This window comes from Meles meles, chromosome 16 (assembly GCF_922984935.1).
Source record: "Meles meles chromosome 16, mMelMel3.1 paternal haplotype, whole genome shotgun sequence".
Taxonomy (NCBI): Eukaryota; Metazoa; Chordata; class Mammalia; order Carnivora; family Mustelidae; genus Meles; species Meles meles.
In genome coordinates, this window is record NC_060081.1 from 69,645,967 (window position 1) to 69,668,355 (window position 22,389).

Here is a 22,389-nt window from a genome sequence, read left to right on the forward strand (position 1 = left end):
GAAAGGAAAGGAAGGAAAGGGGGAAGGGAAAGGAAAGGGGGAAGAGAAAGGAAAGGAAAAGGAAAGAAAGTGATTAATTCTGAGGCTGCGGGCGGGGTACCTGGGTAGCTCAGTCGGTTAAGGATCCCACTCTTCATTTCAGTTCAGGTCATGATCCCAGCATCATGGAATCGAGCCCAGCACTGGGTTCCAAACTCGGCGTGGAGTCTCCTTGAGATTCTCTCTCCTACTCCTTCTGCCCCTCCATCTCTCTCAAATATATAAACTAATTTTTTTTTTTTTTTTTTTTTTTTTTAAGAAAAGAGGGACGCCTGGGTGGCTCAGTCAGGTAAGCCGCTGCTTTCAGCTCAGGTCATGCTCCCAGGGTCCTGGGATGGAGTCCCGCATCAGTTTCCTTGTCCAGCAGGGAGCCTGCTTCTCTCTCTGCCTCTGCCTGCCACTCTGCCTGCTTGTGCTCTCTCTCTCTCCCTGACAAATAAATAATAAAATCTTTAAAAAAAAAAAATCTTTAAAAAAACAAAAGAAATTCTGGGAGCAACTGGGTGGCTCAGCCAGTTAAACATACAATTCTTGATCTCAGCTAAGGTCTTTATCTCTGGGTTTTGAGTTCAAGCCCCACACTGGGCTCTTGACTTGACCTGGAGCCTACTTAAAAAAGAAAGAAATTCTGGTGGTAAACATCAAAATGACCCAGTAACTTTGGCTGTGCAACTTTAAGAAAGTTACTCAACCCTCTTTGAGCTTGATTCCATGGATAATGGCTCAGCCACAACCACAGGACCTATCTTGGACAGTAAGCTTTCTTCCTGTCCTGTCCTTCAGCAAAACATTACCGTTTCCTCCACAAAGATCTCATATGTTGGTTACAGCTGCCTAATTTCTGTTGACAGTATGAATGGGATCTTTCTCCATTCCATTTTCTAAGTAGTCATTGTTGGTACCTAGAAGTGTGGTTAGACTTTTTAAGCCTGACCTCTGGTATCTACAGCTCTAACACTTTACTGGTTAAAAAGATCTGCTCTAAGCAACATTGGTTCTGTCTGCTCCTCTCTAGTATTTTTACACTCCTTTTCTTTTCCCTTTTATTTTAATGGGGCCCTTATTTTACCCTGGGACACACCCCCCCCCCAGGATAATGGGAAAGAGTGGTCAAGATTACAAGCAGTCATGTCTTGTTCCTGGTTTTTATTATGAGGTTTTAAGGTTCTTGAAATGCCTGCTATTTGTACACTCCTTTTTATCAAGCCTCCCAGATGCTTCCTTAGCAGATCCCTGTTAATCCATCCTTCGAAGTCTCCCTACTCTCATTTCTACTAGGAAAACAACGAAGACATTTTTTTTTTTTTAAGATTTTATTTATTTGACAGAGAGAGCACAAGCAGGCAGAGCGGCAGGCAGGGGGAGGGGGAGAAGCAGGCTCTCCACTGAGCCCGGAGCCTGATGCGGGGCTGGATTCTGGGATCACGACCTGAGCTGAAGGCAGACACTTAACTGACTGAGCCACCCAGATGCCCCGACAACTAAGACTTCTAAGGGCAACTGTGTGATTCAGTCCATTTATTTCCCTGGTTCAGTTCAGATACAGGTTCTATACTTGGTTTCTAGAGAGTAACACCATTACAATTTTCTCCCCAAGTTCAGTGTTCAACATACTCTCATGCATTCTCTTCATTTTATCCTCACAACTCCCCAGAGAGGTACTCCGGATAGACAGTACTAGTCTCACTTGACAGATGACACTAGGTTATAACAACCCAACTTGCCCTCGCCCTGACGCCCTATGTAAGACAATGCGGGGTGAGGAGAGACCCTAATGATGAAGTGATCCTCTCAGAGAACATTCTCTGTAGGTCAAAATACTTCTCTTTCATGCAAAGAGCTGCAAAGCGGGATGGGGGAATCTGAAAATTAGGAAAACAACTAGAAACACCACAGGAGACATGAAAGGAGAACATGGCAGGGGGCAGGGAGGGGGCTCTGACCCTCACACTACTGTTGTTCAGGGCAGAAAATTCTTTGAGGGACAGAACCATCTTGTGCACTACAGGATGTATAGCAGCATCTGTGGCTAGATGCCCGGAGCATCCCCACTTCCACAAAACTATGATGATCAAAATGTCTCCAGGAGCGCCTGGGTGGCTCAGTAGGTTAAGTCGCTGGCTTGGGTCGTGATCTCAGGGTCCTGGAATTGAGCCCCGCATTGGGCTCTCTGCTCAGCAGGGAGCCTGCTTCCCCTTCTCTCTCTGCCTGCCTCTCTGCCTACTTGTGATCTCTCTCAGTATCAAATAAATAAAATCTTTAAAACAAACCAAAAAAAAAGTCTTCAGATATTGCCAAATGTCCCTGAGGGGCAAAACTGCCCTTGGTTGAGAACCACCGATGTTCAGGGTCCCCTCTCTGCCTAGGAAATTCTTGGTGCATTTGGGGCAGGAGAAAGGGTGAAGGGGGGCTTTAAGGAGGGGAGCAGGGAGCAGACAAGGAGGAGGACAAGAAAGAAGAGGGAGGCGAGGTGTGGAAGGAAGAGGAGATCCTCGTATGGAAAGATAAGCCTCACATGTCAAGCAAGCAGGATCTATTTCTAACCTGAGTGAGGTCTTCCAGAATGCTTTTGTGGCTTTTGCAACAACGCAGTCAGCCATAGTTCAGTGCCTGACTTCCTTTCAGCAAGTTAATAATAGGACAGGAAGAGCCGATCTAAACGAAACTGGAAGAATCGAACAGGCCAGCTAATCTCCCTAACTGGCAACCCAGGTCCCTCCTGCCCGATAGAAGCCGTCCTGTTGCTTCTGCAGTTAAGCCTCGCCCCCCACGTCCTTGCCCTCACCCCACACCTGGCCGGGAGTGGGTGTTCGGGGGGAGGGGGGATCCTGAGGGGTGCGTGCCAGGCTGCCCCAAACCCTCTTCAGGATATTCCCCCTTTCTTGAAGCAACATTGCTGTGGCTCAGAAATAGCTGCCTGGTAACCTCCACATCCATCAGAGATCTGCCTTATCGGCCGCTTGCATTTCCTGCTCCATAAAAATTGTTCGATAACAAATATGGAACATTTAAAAAAGGAAAAACCTAGGGCACCTGGGTGGCTTGGTGGGTTAAAGCCTCTGCCTTGGGCTCAGGTCATGATCTCAGGGTCCTGGGATCCAGCCCTGTGTGGAGCTCCCTGCCCAGCAGGGAGTCTGCTTCTCCCTCTCTCCGCCTAGGTTCTCTCTTCATGTGGCTCTCAAATAACTAAGTAAATAAAATCTTTATAAACAACAAAAAAAAGACAGCAAATAGCTGAAGGCTTTGCAGGTCATGTGGTCTCTATTACAAGGACTCAAGTCAGCCACAGTAGCAAAAGAGCAACCACAGACAATATGTAAATGAAAGAATGTGGCTGTGTGCCAATAAAACTTTATTTTCAAAACCAGGCTCTGTGCGGCATCTGGCTCCCAGGCTGTAGTCAGCTGACACGTGGTCTGCGTAAAGCAGAGAACGGGTCCTCCGGCTGGGTGTGAGCACAGGGTCCATCTGCGAGACACGGGGGGACCACAGACTCAAAATCTTACATGGACCACAGAGGTAACACACATGAAATGAAACGGTCCTCGTTCCAGCTTTTGTTCTTCTCCACTTAAAGCACCAACGCTGCAAAACATGTCTCTGCTCTAAGAAAAACTGCCCAGCCCTGGAGTGTGAGTAGTGTCGCTGGCATTTAGCTGGGATGCTGGCGAGACAAGAGGGAGAAGCAGAACTCGGGCCCATCTTAAGTGGCAGCTCCCACTCAGCTCCAGTGATGGAGACAGTGAGGCCGACACACACTCCCAATGCTGCCAGAGCTCAGGAAGAAGCAAGCAAGCCTATACACACTGCCTCAGCTGTCTTCAATGTTAATACACTGCCCCAGCTCAACAAGGAACTTCTGTGAGTATTTTTAAGTTTTTAAGACAATGCACAGGCCTGACAAGTAAGACCTAGCTCACCCACTTATCTAGCTCACCCTGTACTCAGAGGCAGTGAGGGGGAGCCCCATCATTCCTTTACCCTATTTGATCGAAAGGATACCAATGGCCACCCAACCTGTTAGCAGATTCTCAGTCCTTTAATGATGCGGAGGAGGGGTGAAACCTTTCAGAAGGGAGTCTTCCTAGTCAAATGTCCCAAGAACCAAAAATTAGAGAGGCTATTTTTCAGTAAAGGTCCTAATGTCATTTACAGAAAGATACTTCTGCGGACATCTACCGCAGGATATTTAGCAACCTGATCGTCCACAAAATGCCAGGAGTGTCCTTCCAGGCTTTGGGCTGTCTCTCCCCACCCCAATCACAAGAAAAAGCACCTCCAAGTTTTCAAACCTTTCCTACAGAGTGAAACCACCAGACCAAAAGGCTATAAAAAAGTAATTGTAGGGGCTCCTGGTGGCTCAGTTGGTTAAGCATCTGCCTTCGGCTCAGGTCATGATATCAGGGTCCTGGGATCGAGTCCCGCAACAAGGGAGTCTGCTTTTCTCTCTCCCTCTGCCCCTCCCCACCTCCCACTTGCACATGCTCTTTCTCTCAAATATATAAATAAAATCCTTTTTTAAAAAATTAATTATAGGGCGGGCATCTGGGTGGCTCAGGGGGTTGGGCCTCTGCCTTCCGCTCAGGTCATGATCTCAGGGTCCTAGGATCGGGGCCCACATCTGGCTCTCTGCTCAGCAGGAACCCTGCTTCCCCCTCTCTCTCTGCCTGCCTCTGCCTACTTGTGATCTCTGTCTGTCAAATAAATTAATAAAAATTTTTTTAAAAATTAATTACAGAGGCATGTGGGTGGCTCCATCAGTTGGGTATCAGCCTTTGTCTTGGGTCATAATCCCAGAGCCTGGGATTGAGCCCTGCATCGGGCTCCCTGCTTGGCAAGAAGCGTGTTCTCCTTCTCCCTGTCTGCTACTCCCCCTGCTTGTGGTCGCGCTCTCTGTCCAATAAATAAACGAAATCTTTAAAATAATAGTAACAGGGGCGCCTGGGTGGCTCAGTGGGTTAAAGCCTCTGCCTTCAGCTCAGGTCATGATCCCAGGGTCCTGGGATCGAGCCCCGCATCGGGCTCTCTGCTCAGCTGGGAGCCTGCTTCCCCTCTCTCTCTCTCTGCCTACTTGTGATCTCTGTCTGTCAAACAAATAAATATCTTAAAAAAAAAAATTCAACCCCATCTCCATTTGGTAATAAAAAGTCTACCAAAAATGGAAAAATATGGGGGGGGGGGGGAGTTGCTTGTTTTTATAAGACAAGAAAAGCTTTCTCCTTTTTTTGAACACAAAAAATAAATTTAAAAAAATGAGAAGAAGAGGGGAAGAATATTGATATATGCCAAAATTCAAAGGCACCTGAATGCCTGAAAGAGCCAGAAGCAGTAGGAATGAGCAAGGCAAACAGGGTTTGACAATGGGGAGGGGTGGGGAGTGTGGAAAACTAGAATACCTTGTGTCTAATCCGGCGGGCTGAGCAAAAGAAATGAAATCTTGCCATTTGCAACATGGATGGAACTAGAGGGTATTATGCTGAGTGAAATTAAGTCAATCAGAGAAAGACAATTATCATATGATCTCCCTGATATCAGGAATTTGAGAAGGGAGGTGTTAGGGAAGGAAATAATGAAACAAGATTGGATTGGGAGGGAGACAAACCAGAAGAAACTCTTAATCTCAAGAAACAAACAGAGGGTTGCTGGGGGGTGGGGGTTAGGGAGAGGGTGACTGGGTTATGGACATTGGGGAGGGTATGTGCTATGGTGAGTGTTGTGAAATGTGTAAGCCTGATGAGTCACAGACCTGTATCCCTGGGGCAAATCATACATTATATGTTAGTAAAAATAATTTTTAAAATTTTAAAAAAATAAAGGGGCAGTCTCTACTCCACTCCAGCTATTGCTGGATTTTTCTGAGTTTTTGTAAGAACCCAAAAACATAAGTTGTTACTTGAAATCTCATGATCTTCAAATGTTGGTGAATACCAAATTATACTACTGGTAAAACCCAGCACTTACAGACCTACAATTTGCTTTTAATTCCATAATTTTGTAATGCTGTAAAATTCTAAAAGAAAGAAAGAGGAAAGGCAAAGTGTCCAGAAGAATTTTTTTTTTTTTAAGGGATTTAAGTTCCCCTTAAGGAAAAACAGACTATTACAGGAGGGAGGCTGCTGCTACTGTGCAAATATTATGTACTAGAATGAATTATGGGGTCAAGGGTCAGGAACTTCACTTCTCTGCAGTTAAGCCTGTTTATCCTCTGCCAACTCCTGGCTGTTTGGCCCCAGGGAGTTTTAAGGCTGAAAAACAAGCCTACAATCAGCCTTATGACGTTTCCAGCCCAAACCCCTATTTTACAAGACAACTAAATCTCAAAGATGGGCAAGCAACTGACAGGGTCCCACACTGAGTCTCCCATACACAGTGGGACTAGAAAGACCAGATCTCTAGGTCCGGACGGCATTTCCGCTGTGCAACAGGCCCATAAACCCTTCTATCAATACTGAAGATGACAGATTATTGAGGAGCGTAATCATGCCCCATGTCCAGCCCCTCCTAGTCCCCTCTTTCCCAAACCCAGAGTGCACTATGTATTCACAAGGAGCAACCCCAACCCCCCACCGTTGTGACAGCACCCACCAAACACTGGCCACTTTCTGAGGCTGCCAGTCTGGAAGGGGACACAGACTGACAAATGTGTCCCTGTGGTCACGGGCCTTCAGTGTTACAGAAATGGTCCTAACACATGGATGGGGACGGGAGAGAAGAAAATGCACGGGCTCCCCAAGGAGATCAGCTTCCAGAAAGAGAGGTACAAGCCAGCTCCGGAGGAACTCAAAAAGTGTGATTCACGTGTGCACACACAGGGAGAGGCCAAAGGAGAAGGCTTTCTGCAAAGAGGGGACACTCCGCCTCATGCCTTCCTGGTACCTGGTAAGGGAGAGTTTGCCCAGGAAGTTAAATTATTAGCTAGGTTAAGGTTTGGGGATTATCTATGGCCTTCCTCTTTCTTTCTCTTTTCATTTTTTTCTTTTCTTTTCTTTTCTTTTTTGAAGAGAGAAAATCTCTTCTAGGATCCAGCCCAGTGTGGAGCCCGAGGCAGGGCTCAACCTCAGGCACCTTGAGATCATGACCTGAGCCAAAAATCAAGAGTCAGATGCTCAAGCAACTGAGCCCCCAAGCCCCCGTTTTGCTGCTTAGTCTTCACTGCCAGCAGCTATGGGATGGCTTAAGGGTGACAGGGGATGGGTTGTCAGTGCTTCAAGTCAGATGGAGAGACCTAAGCTCTAATGCAGCTTCTGCCTCGCTCTGAGGCCCTGAGGAGACACCTTAACTTCTCTGAACCTCTGTGTTTTCATCTGTAAAATGGTCGCAAGTACAGCCCTTTCCCACGGGGTTATTACAAACATGAGCACAAAAAAATGCCTTACAACAGGAAGTAGCAAATGGCCAACCAACGTCTTAGTGTTATTATCACCAGCGCAGTGTGGGTGCCTCTCAATCCCCCGAGACATTCATTTAGGACTCATTTCTTCTCTTCTAACGGGACTCCCATCTCATTAGACCTTTACTATCCAACACAGCAGCTCTAAGCCACAGGCGGTCAACAAATTAAAATTAAATTAAAAATTCAGTTCCTCCAAGAAACAGACTCTTAACTACAGAGAACAAACTGGCCGGTGACCAGAGGGGAGGTGGGGGGTGGGGATGAAGTCAAGTGCACGTACTATGATGAGCACGGGGTGTTGTAGGGAAGTGCTCAAACACCACACGGTACACCTGAAACTGACACTGTGCTCGATGTTAACTGGAATTTAAATAAAAACTTAAATAATATTTTTTGGTTAAAAAAGAAAAAAGAAAGGAAAAAATAAAAATAAAAACCCAGTCCCTGGGTCACATTTGCCATCCGCAGGTGTTCAATGGCTACAGGTGGCTTGTGGCCATTACACGCAACAGCACAGATCTGGAACATCTCTGTGGCTGCCGTTTCATTACTTCACACCCAGTTCATGTGATTATTCCACTTAGTATCGAGCCTGGCTTAATTTTTATTATCACGATTGACATCGTGTCGCTCATTTCATCACCACACTCCATGAAATCCCATTACTCCCGTTTCAGGGGATAAAGCCAACCAGGCACGAAGAGGTTAACTTGCCCACGGCACCGCGCTGGCATCTCGCTATATAATTTTGAGCATGGAAATAGATTAGTGTGCAGAAATGCACCCCTCTCCCAGTTCTGGGTATTTAACCATTACTAGGTTTCTTCCCAGGAAAGCGACAACCTTGTTTTATTCAACCTCCGATCCCCAGGGCCCACTCTGGCACACCGTAATGCTCGAGATGGATGAATGCATCCTGAGGAATCCCTATGGAAATGCTCACAGAACCACTGAGGCGTCCTGTTTCCTCCAGGGCTAGGAGATCTGACGCCGTGGCCCACTAAAGCATCTACCATTTTTTTTAAATCAGAAGAGTATCTCTAGCCTGCATCAGAGAATTTTAAAGCTAGGTCTCTTAAGATCTAAGACAGCTAATGGATGTTCCTATCTGGCTGACAGGTGTCGGCTGCAGGCGGATGGGTTCCAGAAAAAGACTCCGAGAGTGCAGTGAGAGGAAATGGTGACCAGTTACCAAAGAGGACAGTAGACAATGGGGAGAGACAGCAGCTGTGTTACCACAGACCTAAACCTGTTATTTTACAGATGAGAAAGCTAAGACCAGGAGGGGAGAGCCTGCCTCAGCCCCATAACTACCTCCAGGCAGACCTCAGCCCCATCCTACTGACATGGCCTGGCAGGAAAAACTTTTCAGGCCACCTGGGGAAAACAGCCCTAGAGTATAAGTTAAGAAATCCAAGGAAAATCCCCAAATCCTATAGCACAGTATCTTCAGCTCATCTGGGTCACTGCCCCGTCCCCAAAACAGATCTAAAAAAGCCACTGGAAATTTCTACACAGACCCATTTGGAACTGCCCTTCTTGTCTTATACAAATGACAGCTGGAGCAAGGCAGCTTGTTAAATGCCAAGAACACAGGCTGTCAGAAACACCCGGAAAGCTACAGAGCTGCTCACTACCGCCTTTGTCCTGCTGGTGTGGACGCCATTCCCAGCGGCCCTTTACCTGCTCCTTATTGTTATTGTTCAGTAAGCCGGGTTTCTTTTTCTTTTTAATGGGGCTTGTGGATGTGTCCTGTGGCGAGTGGCCATTGGAAGAATGCGGAGGGCTGGGGAACTTTCTTTTCTGGGCTGTTCTCTCTGTGGAGCCAGGATCTGAAAGAGACACACAGGACCACGTATTTTAAAGCAGTCATCAGGGAGGCCGAGGCCCCCCAGGGAGAGGGTGTGTGGGACACAAGGCACTCCGTCCCCAGGCCCAATGCTGCTGTAGTGCTCATTCGTCCGTCCTCCTAGAAGAATACACTCACCCCATCCCTTTGGTCAACGGTCTCAAAAGTCACACACTCTTTCTTCAGTCTGCATACCATTTTTGTTAAAATTTTAATTCACTGCTACAGTAAAAAAAAAAAAAATTGAGAAACTTCACATAATCACCTAGACTTCTGGCTTTTCTTAAAACACACACACACACACACACAAATCGGGGCCTGCATGGCCTTATGGTCCCAGACTGATCTGTATATCAACCAGTGAGCCATTTATTTAGTTGGAAAGGTACTCACGATTTTGCCAAAATCCCCACCCTTCTCTACTGTGTCCCTGCTGACCGTGAGTTGTGTCACAGAGACCCCAGTACCATCCTCATCCCAAGGAAGTACTTCTTCTTCGTACCCATGGCTGATGGTAACAGCCAGGAAACCAGGAAAGACAGCCCAGAGAGGCCACACACTTCCAGAAATCAAAGGCATATATACTTCTCTGTGAAAGACAACAGTGACTGTGTTGTGCTTGTTTGTGACTTTCCTCCAAAGGGGTAAGACACAAATGACATTCTCCCAGTTTCTCCTCTGAGATGTGCCAGCCCCCCAACCCTCGCCGATTCATTCCTTCCCATTTTTACTCTCCCAGCATCTCATTTAAGCCCAGACACTTCCACCAGCACCCCATCTTCACCTGCAAGGCCTTGGGTCCACTCCATGCCCGCCGGCTGTCTCATTAGCGTCGGGACGAAGTAAGGGCCCAGGGTGGTGTGCCTTACATTCTGAGAAAGAGAAGTTACAGGCACAAGGAAAGACAGCTACGTGAGAGCACAGGGGATGGGGTGGGATGTGGAATCCAGAAGGACGACTATCCCCAACGCGAAACTGACGATGTGCCTCCTCCAGTTTTAACTCCCAGGCAAGCCCCAGCATGCGGGATGCTCCGTGCGTCACCAGCCTCTGCGCGTGGACAGGGGCCCCCGGGGCAGATGAACACGGCCCAGGACGGACACATGTGAGGCCTCCTAGGGGTCTCCCTCTGCCTGAAAGACCATCTTCCAAGCAGGCTCATTAAAGGAGACCGTGAACGACTTCTGCAAACGCTGATCCACAGGACGGAACATTCCAGTCTCACCAGGCAACTTCAGAAAAACCCCTAACAGTGTTCCGGGCGCTGCACTGACACACAGCCCCATGAGGAAATGAAATGCTAACCACAGGCACCTTGAGGGAGACAGACCCCCGAGTTTGGAGGATCATGCCTCAAGTGGAGGCCCAGAGAGCCTGAAGGGATGGCCCCGAGGCACATGGGGAAACAGCCCTAGAGTGTAAGAAGGAAATCAAGGAAAATCCTCAAATACTACAGCACAGGATCTTCAGCTCATCTGGGTCACTGCCCAGCGAGTTAACAGGAAAACTCCCCGAAAAGGTACAGCCTGGACCTGGCGTTCCCCTAGAGAGAGCCTCCTCTCCCTCGTGCCCAGCAGAGATCCTTACCCCTCTTCGCCCTCATCCGTGAAGGCTCACGTCCTCCACCGAGAAACGCATGCTACGGATACAGTGGCAGGAAGCAAAGCACCCCTAAGGTGATTCAAATGAGACACTGAGTGTTGTACCCACATCTGGAAATGACGAACATTTCCACAAATCGAAGTCTGGTCTAATAACATACCACAGGCATACACTAGAATATTCTTTCTTCATTTTATTTTTCTACATAATCTCCCACCCAATGTGGGGCTTGAACTCACAACCGCGATATCAAGTCAAGAGCCACATGCTCGACCAACGGACCCAGCCAGGCGCCTCCCCGCCCCATACAGTGGAATATTCCACAGCCATTAAGAATAAGGAGGCACCTCGGGGCACCTGGGTGGCTCAGTGGGTTAAGCCTCTGCCTTCGGCTCAGATCATGATCTCAGAGTCCTGGGATCGAGCCCCATATCGGGCTCTCTGCTCAGCAGGGAGCCTGTTTCCCCCTCTCTCTCTGCCTCCCTCTCTGCCTACTTGTGTGATCTCTCTGTCAAAAAAATAAAATCGTTATAAAAAAAAGAGTAAGGGGGCACCTCTATGCAAACAGATTCATGACTATCTGCAACCTCGTGCATCAGGCTAAAGAGCAGAAAACACTGAGCACCATTAAAAGACTGACACACACCCCCCAAAAACGACGTTAGAAATCTAAGTTTGCACAAGCCTAGAACATTCCCAGATGAACACAAAACTACTACAGAGCTCTCAACTGGGACCAGCGGCTGCCTGGGGGAAGGGAAACATGCAGGAGAAAGGGGAGGGATCATTTTCACTGTGTACCCTGGTACACTGTATTTATCATGAGCGTAGACGACTTTATCAAAATAAATTTAAAGTGAGGCATTTAGGAGGTTCAGGAGCATGCAAAAAGGAAGCGGGTACAAACCAAAGCCAGGAACGAGTAAATGACGGAAGGCCTGATTCAGGAAAAACAATGTCACCGGATGGACAAAGCTCGGACCCATCACCATGGGCTTGGGGACTGCAGTCTGGGATTTGTTCAGCGTACAGCTGGTAAACCCAAATAACCCTGCTCAAATGTCAGAGGATGTGTGTTTAAGAAGGATGTTTTGGTGGGGCGCCTGGGTGGCTCAGTTGTTACGCATCTGCCTTCAGCTCAGGTCGTGATCCGGGATCGAGCCCCACATCGGGCTGCCTACTCAGCGAGGCACCTGCTTCTCCCTCTTCCACTTCCCCTGCTTGTGTTCCCTCTCTCTGTGTGTCTCTCTCTCTCTGTCAAATAAATAAATAATCTTTTAAAAAAAAAAGAAGAAGAAGGGTGAAGGGTGTTTTGGTTGGGCGCCTGGGTGGCTCAGCTGCTTAAGGGTCTAACTCTTGATCTCAGCTCAGGTCTTGAGATCAAGGTCAGAAGTTCAAGCCCCATGCTGGATTCCACACTGGGTAGTGGAGCCTATTAAAAAGAATCAAACATTTTAAAAACAAAAAAAAAAAAAAAAACAGAAAGGTGTTTTGGGGGCCCCCAGGAGATGCATCCCAGAAGAAATGGCACCTTGACCAGACAACATGGAAAGCGAATGACTAGGCAACACTTTTGATACTTGTTACATTTTGTTTCATTTGAGGACAGATATTTTATTCACTTCTTTTTTCAAAGATTTACTTATTTTAGAGAGAGCCCGTGCGGAGTGGGGGGGTGACATGGGGCTCGATCTCATGACCCAGAGATCACGACGCGACTCAAAATCAAGGGTCAGGGGCGCCTGGGTGGCTCAGTGGGTTAAGCCACTGCCTTCAGTTCAGGTCATGATCTCAGGGTCCTGGGATCGAGCCCCGCATCGGGCTCTGTGCTCAGCGGGGAGCCTGCTTCCCCCTCTCTCTCCCTCTCTGCCTGTGTCTCTGCCTGTCAAGTAAATAAATAAAATGTTAAAAAAAAAAAAAAAAAAAGAAACCGACTGAGCCACCTAGGAGCCCCTGTGGGTAGATTTTTAAAGAGGAAAGGACATGAGCAAAAACACATTAGCAGAAAAGTTAAGGGCACGTTCAGGACAAAAACAACTCGTGTGTTTCCATGTTTGTTAATGGAGCACACTGGATTTTGGAAGGGACAGCGTTCCTCGCTGCAAGGACCACCTGGGCATCCTCCTACTCGCTGCCGGCAGTGCTCCCAAACACACTGACAGCAAAAGGCACCCGCGCGTCCTTCCCAAACACTCACAGAGGGGTGGTACCAGCCTCCTGAAGAATCACTGGGCTAGAACATGAGAACAAGGCAGACGATCCACACAGCACAGACAACACTCGGCCAGCCTTTGGGAGCCAGAAAGGACAGCAGCCCCTCCTTGAGCATCTAAGTTACCTGCCCGTAGCTGAGAACCCCCTGGGACGACGGATCCCAGGAAGCAGTCTCCACACTAGGAGCAGTGGCACCTGGGAATCTGTAAGAAATGCACATTCTCAGGCCCTACACCAGAGCTACAAATCAGAAACTCTAGACGAAGAGCCTGACCATCTGTGGTTTAAGGAGCCCTCCAGAAAATTAGGGAGCACACTGGTTTCAGATGCTCTAGAATGTGTGTTAGGGGAAGGCAATCAAAGTTCTTTTCCACGCGTGTGGAACAGGATTCACTACTGGTAAACCCGCCTCCTCTCCTGCCCCAATGCCACCTGAGGGCTTGGCCCGGGGCTTAGGGAGCAGAAGCTGGGCAAGGAGGCATGGCAGGAGAACAAAGACAGCGAAACAGGAGAAAACGCCAGGCTCCATCTGCAAAATGGGAGAAAGGAAAAAGGGACCAGGCTGAACTTCGCCTGCGTAGTGCATGAACGTGTTCCAGGGACCCACAAACCACATGCCACGGTTCTGTACAAGGAGACAACTTCCGGTAGGCCACGCCTACTCCACCTACGAGAGTCATCAACACTAAAGAATAAAACTACACAACCAGACGACCTTAGGGTCCCTTCTGAACTCTGAAATTCATTAATTCCAGCGGAGAGAGGGGACAAATACACACAGAAGCAATTTAAGCCAGAGACAGCATTTTGCCCAAGCCCAGCAGGAAACCAAAGGGAAAACCGGAGTCCTGCCCAGCGAGGAGGGCTCCGACCAAAGGCTGCCCGTACCGGAGAGGACCCCAACCTTCTCATCCCAGCAAACCACAAAAACCTCAGTTCTGTTCCTGGCTACAAACACACCGACTCCCTCCAGAGCTAACGAGAGATCAGCGGCTGCGTCCAAGGGGCAGGAGTGGAACGGGACCCAAGCAACAGACACATTTGTCAAAGGCGGAGGCTCTCTGCGAGGCTCTGGAGGACAGAAGTGAGAAACACCAACTGGCTTCACAGTCCTTTGGAAGTCAGCATTCTGAGTTAGAAACCGGACCACTCCTAGGCCTCGGGTGGTGACAGAATGGTGGGCGTGGGCTTTGCTGTAGTCATGGCAACAAAGCCGCCTGTGTAGGACCTTTTCCAGAAAGCTGAGTCAAGTTTTTTTTTTTCCTCCCTTCTTTAATGATTTAATTTTGACGAGGATTTATTGCTAAACGCATCTCCTCTATAAACTTGGAAGGCTGACAACAGCCACCGTGGTCTGAATCACCAGGGAAATGGCTCAGCCTAGATCTGAAAGTCCTTTCTGTGAGGCAGCAGGGCCTGGCGCGATTCCACTATGGGACTGGCCCACCAGCGACCCTCTCTACCTCCTACCCCTCTCCCTCAAAATCGGTCTGGTTCTGAAGGAGTTAACGTGGGCAAGGGAGGACAGCTCCTCCAGGCAAAGGACAGAGCGGTGACTCAGGAGAACAGCTTGGCATGGAGCAGGAAACAGCAAAACTTTCCCCTCCTGTGACATTTCAGTGAAATCTTAATAATATGGGAAGGCCTACTGGGTATTAGGAACCAAGCATGTGATGAGATCCTTCTCCAACCTGTGTCTCGTGAACTGCCAGAAATAATCCCACTCAGCCCCTCCGAGATGTCCCCTGACCTAAGCAACACCGGAACGTCAAGATAACCCAGGCTTTTAGCTTTCCAGAGCCACAAGTATTAACAGCTGAGGCTTTCTCTTATTACATACAACATAAGGGCCTTGTTCAAAATCCCTTTGGTGTACCTTCCCTCTAAGTCACTTGCCCAAGAGGACACAAGAGGCTGGGCTGGGATTTGAACCCAGGTGATGTGACTAGGAGGCTCACACAGGGCCTCACACAGAGGAGAGGCTGTCCTGGACTCCGTGGCAAGATGGCCTCCTCACACAGGGTCTGTGTCCGAGCACACTCTCATGGGCCTTTTTCCCTCACAACTGCAGGGGGCGGCCTGGGGCTTGGCAGGGTGGTTGAATTCCCCAGGAACTGCATTCACCTCGCCATGGTGGCACCAGCCGGAGGCCCAGACCACAGAACAGGCTGGGTGGGGGCAGGGGGCCTGCGTGGTCATTTCCTCTCCTGCCGCACCCCTCTCCCCCACGCCCCCCCCCTTCCACTCTGCATCCAGGCCTGCCAGACTGGGCCACGGCGGCACCCCAACCCCCACCCACATCCGGCACCTGAGTCACCGCCTTTGACATTCTCCAGAGTCTGGGAAATGACACACCATGACAGGGAATTGTCTCCTCTGGAGAGGGAAAGGGCCCCCGCTGAACGGCCAGGCGCTTCCCCAGGAGGATCAGCCCTCTGGCGTGTCTCTGTGGGCATTAAATGTCCTTCATGATGTGGACGGAGAGCCTGCGGGGCCTGAATGAAGAGAAACCCACTCAACAAACGAGCCTCGTGGGCCACAAAGGAAACGGACAGTCTCACACAACACGGGACAGCTGGCCGCCCCACCCGGAAGCTGGACCGCACATTCAGAGAAACCGGGTCCCAGCAGTGCAGCTCAAGGAAGCTACTTAACCTCTCTGTGCCTCTGTCCTTTGGCAGAAAGGAGATCAGGGCACCTTAAGGAATTACAAAAGAATAAATGAGTACAGTCACGGGAGGCTCTCAGCATAATGCCGGCAAAAAGTAGCACTCCATAAATGATAGCCGCTTTTTCAAACCAACAATCATCCCTCCTCCTCCTCCTCTGCCACCTCCTTCCCCACCCCTCCCATTGCAAAACCAGGCCTAGTCTCCTCAGAAGCGCCTGTGAAGGTCAGAGTTATGGAAACGTGGAGACAGGACCGAGCCCAGAATAGGACTTCTGCATTTCCATCAGACTGTGAGCAGTCGGGCTGGCCTCCCGGAGCTGCGAAGGAGGGTCGGCAGCAGAGGCCTGCGCCGGCTTGGGCTCCCGAGGGCAAGCGCAGACAGCACTCCCGGTCACAGCCAGCCCTCTGCAGAGCCCACGGCCCACAGGACCACTCGCCGCTCTCCCAGAAATGGCAAAGCGCAGCTTGGCTAATCATGTCAGCGTGGTGCCCAAGGACAGAGAGCAGGTACCCATGCAGGCCTCTGCCCGGGAACTGGAGAGCCCTCTCCAGCCAGTAAGTATATCATCATGAAACCAGAGCCTGGAATTTCCCTCGGGCCTAGAGCAGAAATGAGACAACGGGGAGCGAAGTTACAGGGATAAGAAGAGGGCAGTGTTTTTCTTCCAGCAGGTAATTCCCAAGCCACGAGGAACCCAGGAGTGAAAACGAGTAATCCGTTCACTCGCGGAATGTCTAGAACCGCACCCATGGAGACAGGCTACGGCCTGCCCGAGGGGCCTACACAGCCTCCTCCAGGAAAGGCAAGCTTCTCCAAGGAATGCCTGCCTGGGAATGTGAACTTCTCACCCGGACCAGGAAAAGAACGGCTGGATGGAAATGAGGCCATGGAACAAAAGGGTCATTCTCAACATGGGGGGAAATGTCACTGTCACAGGGATCCCGAGGACCTCGGAGGCAAAGCTAGCGAGGGGCAGGGAACCCTGGGAAGGGGCGCTTACCTGCCATGGAGAAAGCTCTGCTGCTCAGAGGCCCTCCCCTCTCTTTGACAGAGAACTGAGGCTCTCCAACGGCAGACATTCCTGCTTCCGGATCCTCAGCAGCCTCTCCCAGGGGGAGGAGGAAGAAGCAAAGAGGACAGGCTAAGAGTCACCACTTACCAGGCCAGCCCCTGTCTCGTACGCACTAGGTGGCCCAGCACGAGAAGGTCACCCTCACCTCTCTGCAGTGAGGCAGTCTGAGGCAGGGGACGCGCCTTAATGTCCCCAGGCTCGCGGCTCTAATTTATCACCCTCGACAGCCAGCAGCTCGGCTAAGCCCAGAGTCCTCCGCAACTCACCCAGGAGCCATTTACTCCACCGGGTGGGAATAAACGCCGCAAGTCACCCTTGTGCCACTGGCTGGAGTGACAAGTCCAGAAGGGAGAGTGGTGGTTCACAATGGAAAGGTGTTTTGAGCTTTTTTTTTTCCTTAATAATTATCAAATTAACTTTACTTCTCACATGCCTCTCCAAGGGGCCGAGAAAGCCATCCCCCCACTACCCGGTTTCCCAGTGTTTCTCCCTCTCCAGAAAATCAGGCAGACGAGGTGGGGGCGGGGAAAAAAAATAGCACATTCATATGTAAAAGGTGAGCCTCCAAACTCCAGCGGCAGGGCTGAAATTGCCTGCCAGCCCGGGAAGAGAGGCTGATTTACAAGTGAATTCACTGTGTTGCCCTCAACAACTACCGGCAATTCCAATCACCCAGCCCCTTCTCCCCCTCCGCAGGGATGAGGCCTTCTGGAAAACCGACAACATCTCAACAGCAATTTCCTGGTTCGAGAATGCCAAGCTCTTTCACACCGCACAAAGCGGGGGGAGGGGAGGCAGGGCCCAACCTCAGGCCAGAAACCACTGCACCCCACCCACCCCCGCAGCAGGCCCGGGCCCAAAAGGCTGCATGCGTCCAACGTGTGTACATGTTTGAGGCCCTTAACTCTGCCAAGTCACCACAAAGAAAAGTGTGGAGTAACCGGCTGCCTTTGGCCTTTGCTACATAGCGGGTCGTGTGGGGAGGGCTCCTCTGGTGGCGGCGCAGACCGTCTGCATTAAATTTCCGGGCTGAGTCTGGTCCCACCCCCCTGGCGCAGCTCAGCTTCTAGAAAGCTCAGGTGATGGTGGGTGGCTTTCAAATGGCGACAGGGAACTGCGGCCATCGGAGAGCCAGCTCGGAAATAAAAAGGCAACTCTTGTCTGTGGCAGCTGACGTGGGAAAGTGGGTTGAGGAAAGAGAAGGGAAGTGAGGAGGCTCAGATGAAAAGGGGGGGGGGGGCGCTGGTAACCAGGCGGCACCCAGCGCTAGCCTCTTGGAAAGGCACCTCAGGGAAAACAGGGGAAAGTGCTAAGACCCCGGGGGAAGAGGGGACAGTTAGCTCGTCGTGATCCTTTGACTCAGCAAGGATTTCAGACCGAAACGCAAAAAATCGTCATGCAGTCGTGAAATGGAACGAAGAAGAAATCTCGGCTTTCTGTACTGGCATGGAACAAAATCTAAGTGAAAAAAGGCCAGAAATAGACTTGAGTGAAAGAAACTGGGGCTGTGTAGGCTCTGGGTTTGCAAAGGCCTGGAGGAACACACCCAGGAAATCAGGAGACGCTAGACTCCTCTTTCGGTTCTTTCTGACCATGTTCACATGTTGAACCATGTAAAATGTTTTTAAGTGGCTATGAGAGCATGGAGCTCACTCCATGCCATGGGCCACCTCTGCATTCCCCGGCACCCAGCACATTTCCGGAAGCAGCTCAGGACATGCCCCCAGCAATCGCCAGGAGCCGCCTGGAGGAGGCCTGGGTGTTCAGAACAGCAGAGAGGTGTGGTTCTCACCAGGTCTCCCCAGGAGACACTTGGCAAGGCCTGGGAACATTTCTGGTTGCCACAACGAGAAAAAGAAAGGAGTCGCTCCTAGCCTCTAGTGGGTGGGAGTCAGGGATGCTGCTGACCACCCTACCTGGCACAGGACGGCCGCCCGACAACAGAGAATGATCAGCCCCAGAATGTCAATAGTGCCAGGGTTGAGAGATCCTGGTGTCAAGAAGCTTCTGCTACCCTGTGAGCGGCCAGGCAGGTCTGACCTTGTGTAAATACGCCACCCAAAGAGGCATCTCTATCCATTAAGAGCGAATGTAATGCCTAGTATTTTTACCTGATGTCCCAGACTGCACATTTTAAACAGAAGAAAACAATGGAACCAGTGAGTCAACAAATCGAGTCACTGAGCAACTCCCAGACATCTAGCCTAGCCAGGGAACTGTAGAGGGAAGACAATCAGAGAAAATTATAATAATAATAGCTGACATTTGGAGGCACTGTTCTAAACACCATCAATGTATTTACTCCCAGGCTGGGTTCTACAAGAGGGTACTGAGTATTCCCATTTTACTGACGAAGAAACTGAGGCCCAGAGGAAAATAGGCCCACGAGGAAGTGGCTGGCCAACAGCAAGTGGATGGAAAATATACTCCACACAGTATGTGAGACAGATCGATTACACACAGACAAAAAGCTGAGCAGGAGCGGGGCTCCCACCCCAGGGCCCTACACTGCACCGGTCAACGGCCTTCCCTACCATTTTCAGAGCTACCTTGCAATTCTCTATCACCGAGGACGTGCTTGCTGTGGGCCAACGACAGCCCAGCACCACTGTTCAGTTGTGTGGGCCCGGCAGCCACACCACTACGTCTGATTCAAAGCACTGCCACCTGCCAGCTGTGAAGCCTCTGGCAAGTTCCTTGGTCTCTTTGTGCCTACGCTAATTCAGCGACAACCAGCAGAATCTTTCTAAAAGGGTTATTAGAATTCAAGGAGACAGCACATGTCCCACAAACAGCATCTCACGTTATTGTGAGAGCTCAAACCGGTTTCCCGAACTCTTTCCATGCCTTCCCCGCTGATTTGCACCAGACTAGCTCTTCCCTGACTGTTTCTGAAAAGGTTCACTGAAGGGCACCTTGGTGGCTCAGTCCATTGAGCAGCTGCCATGATCCCAGGGTCCTGGGATGGAGCCACACGGCAGGGAGTCGGCTTCTCACTCTCCCTCTGCCCTTCCCCCAGCTGGTGCACACACTCACTCTCTCTCAAATAAATATATAAATAAAATATTGGGGGGGGGGGACAGTTCACCGAAGAGAGACAAACTTTCACAGCAAATCCTCTGGCTGGCACAGATTCAACCAAGCCAGGCTCAAAATCCCCGCCGGGCTCACAATTTCCTCCCCGATAAAAACCCCAATGGTCCAGGTGGCCCTCAGTACCCCATCCCACCTTCCCCATAGAACTTCTTCCCTCTGGTTCCTCCTCCTCAACTGAGGCTCTCAAAGGCCGGAAGAGGGCTGGCCTCGGATCGCTAGCAGGCTAGCAGTCCGCAGAAGGTACTATGGGGCCCAGCCTTGCAGGATGCACACCTACGTGGTCCCAGGCACAGAGCAAGTGCCCTGCAAAGGGGTGTTCCTCCCCTGCCCATCTTCTGCCCGTTCGTGGTCAGTCCCACCTGCACTGCTGCCTCCTTGATCTGAGCACCAACGGGCCGGGAAATTGACTCACCTGCCCTCAACAGCAGCCTTCTTCACACCTGAAGAAGATGGGCAGCCCCGGCCTTAAAAGCCAAGTGAGGGACTTACTGCACACACCCAACAGTTATCCAGACCTACAGCCCCTCGCGCAGCTGCTCACCTGCTCTCCTCCATCCACTGAACTCTAACCACAGTGGCCTCTCACAAGACAAACTCCTGTTCACTTGCTGACGCTTCCATCTAAAATGCTCTGTGCTCAACCTTCCCATACCTGGCAACTTCAGCTTTTGGCTCAAACCTGACTCTGCAGCCTTCAGCCTTCTTACAATCATGGAGAGAGAGAGTGAGAGAGAGAGAGAGAGAGAGAGTGTGTGTGAGTGTGTGTGTGTGTGTGTGTGTGTGTGTGTTCTTGCTGTCTTCACAACAGTGATCTCTCACTGAAAATTATCGAAAATTATTTTCTTCTTTTCCTGATTCACTTATTTTTCTGTGTCTCCTCCAGAAGGTGAGCTCGATCTCAGTTTTTCTGTCTCTCTTTGCAGTGGCCCAGCGTGTGGCACAGGGCCTGGTTTTGGGGCCTGGCTCGGAGGTGTCCCCAAGGGCACACACCTGACCAGGTAAATGAGCAACAGGATAGAGTTAGCAAAGGTCTGAGGTGTGCCAGCAGCCGTGACTCACAGGAAACTCCCGTTCTCTGTCCCCAGTCTAAGAATTTTCTAAGAATTTCTCCCAGCAATCCAAAAAGGCCGGAGGGGTATGAAGCCAATGGGGAAGTGGACATCAAAGATGTGGCCATTTCAGGGTCCAAAACATAGAAACCAGAGCTGCGGAAGAGTAAATTCCCATCTCAACAGGTACTCCGCATTCTGTTTCTTGCCTAAAGAGCCCATTTCCTCAAAAGGAGGGGATTAAGTAAGGATTTATATCCCGGGCGGGATGGGGCCGCCCAGCTACACACAATTACTGAGAGACCATAGGGGGAACTCACGAGGTTTTTCACAAGCCCCCTATTTCCCAGCTCCGCATTCTTCCTGCGGAGAGCTATTGTCTCTGAGTCATCTAGAGTTAAAGAGGGGGAATGACTTTCTCCAGGGAAAACATGCTCCCCGCTGGGAGACCCCCCACCGTGATGACCATTTAACCAAATTTTTTTAGTCCCGATTCTTGCCCTTTTTCGCCGCAGATCCTTTGAAAGCCCGAGGATCTCTTTTCAACCCCTCCCTTAACCCTGGGCTTGGACGCAGATTCTGTCCCCACAAGGGGATGCGAGGACCCAGAGGGAGCATGAGCACCTCTCCAAGTGTGGGCAGGGCAGGTTCATCTTCCCTCCAACCCCCTCTCGGGGTTTGAGTTGAGAGAACCTAAATCTGTCCCCACACCACCAAGTTTGACTGGAGTCTAGATTTTAAACACACGTGTGTTCAATTCCCAGCAACCTGCGTGTCTGGTCCCCCAACTCAAGACCTAGCAACCTGGTTTCAGCCTGCTGTGTCCGGCTAGGTTGGTTCCTGGAGGTGGCTGAAGAGATGCAGGACAAAACCAGGTCAGTCTCATCAGGAAGGGGGCCCTAGTGACAGCTGATACCATGATCCCGGGACCTATCAGTCCACAGCCACCGCCCAGGCTGCTGGTAGCCCAACGAGGGACTGCAGGCTGAATTCAGTCCGCTCACAGCTGGGTGACACATTTTTAAAAATTTCAGTCATCGACATTTTAAAATTTGGGGACACGGCATCTAGAATAAATCCAGACTACTAGCTTCTCTCAGTGGGTTAAGCCGCTGCCTTCGGCTCAGGTCATGATCTCCGGGTCCTGGGATCGAGTCCCACATCGGGCTCTCTGCTCGGCGGGGAGCCTGCTTCCCTCTCTCTCTCTCTCTCTTTCTGCCTGCCTCTCTATCTACTTGTGATCTCTGTCAAATAAATAAAATAAAATCTTTAAAACAAAAACAAAAAACAACGGAACAGAAGACCCAGCCACACAGGGTCCCCGTCTCCACACAAAACATCCCTCTCGGGCTGCCAACCCCCTTAGGACGGAAAACGATATTCGCCATTTGCCAGGGCCTCCA

General features: G+C 50.3%; 1 protein-coding gene across 17 annotated transcripts in view; it reads right to left on the reverse strand.

Moving 5' to 3' along the window:
* The window catches only part of ZMYND8 (zinc finger MYND-type containing 8), a 127,208-nt gene that overhangs the window by 80,023 nt on the left and 24,796 nt on the right, over nt 1-22,389 (reverse strand). For 15 of the 17 annotated variants that reach the window (XM_045980454.1, XM_045980459.1, XM_045980460.1 and 12 more), the window contains one exon: nt 9,116-9,264. In XM_045980454.1, coding sequence (XP_045836410.1) covers nt 9,116-9,264 — 149 coding nt within the window. Of the gene's footprint in view, nt 1-9,115; nt 9,265-10,065; nt 10,153-16,769; nt 16,885-22,389 lie in introns of those variants that run through there. The other 2 variants (XM_045980447.1, XM_045980449.1) reach the window with 2 other exon arrangements.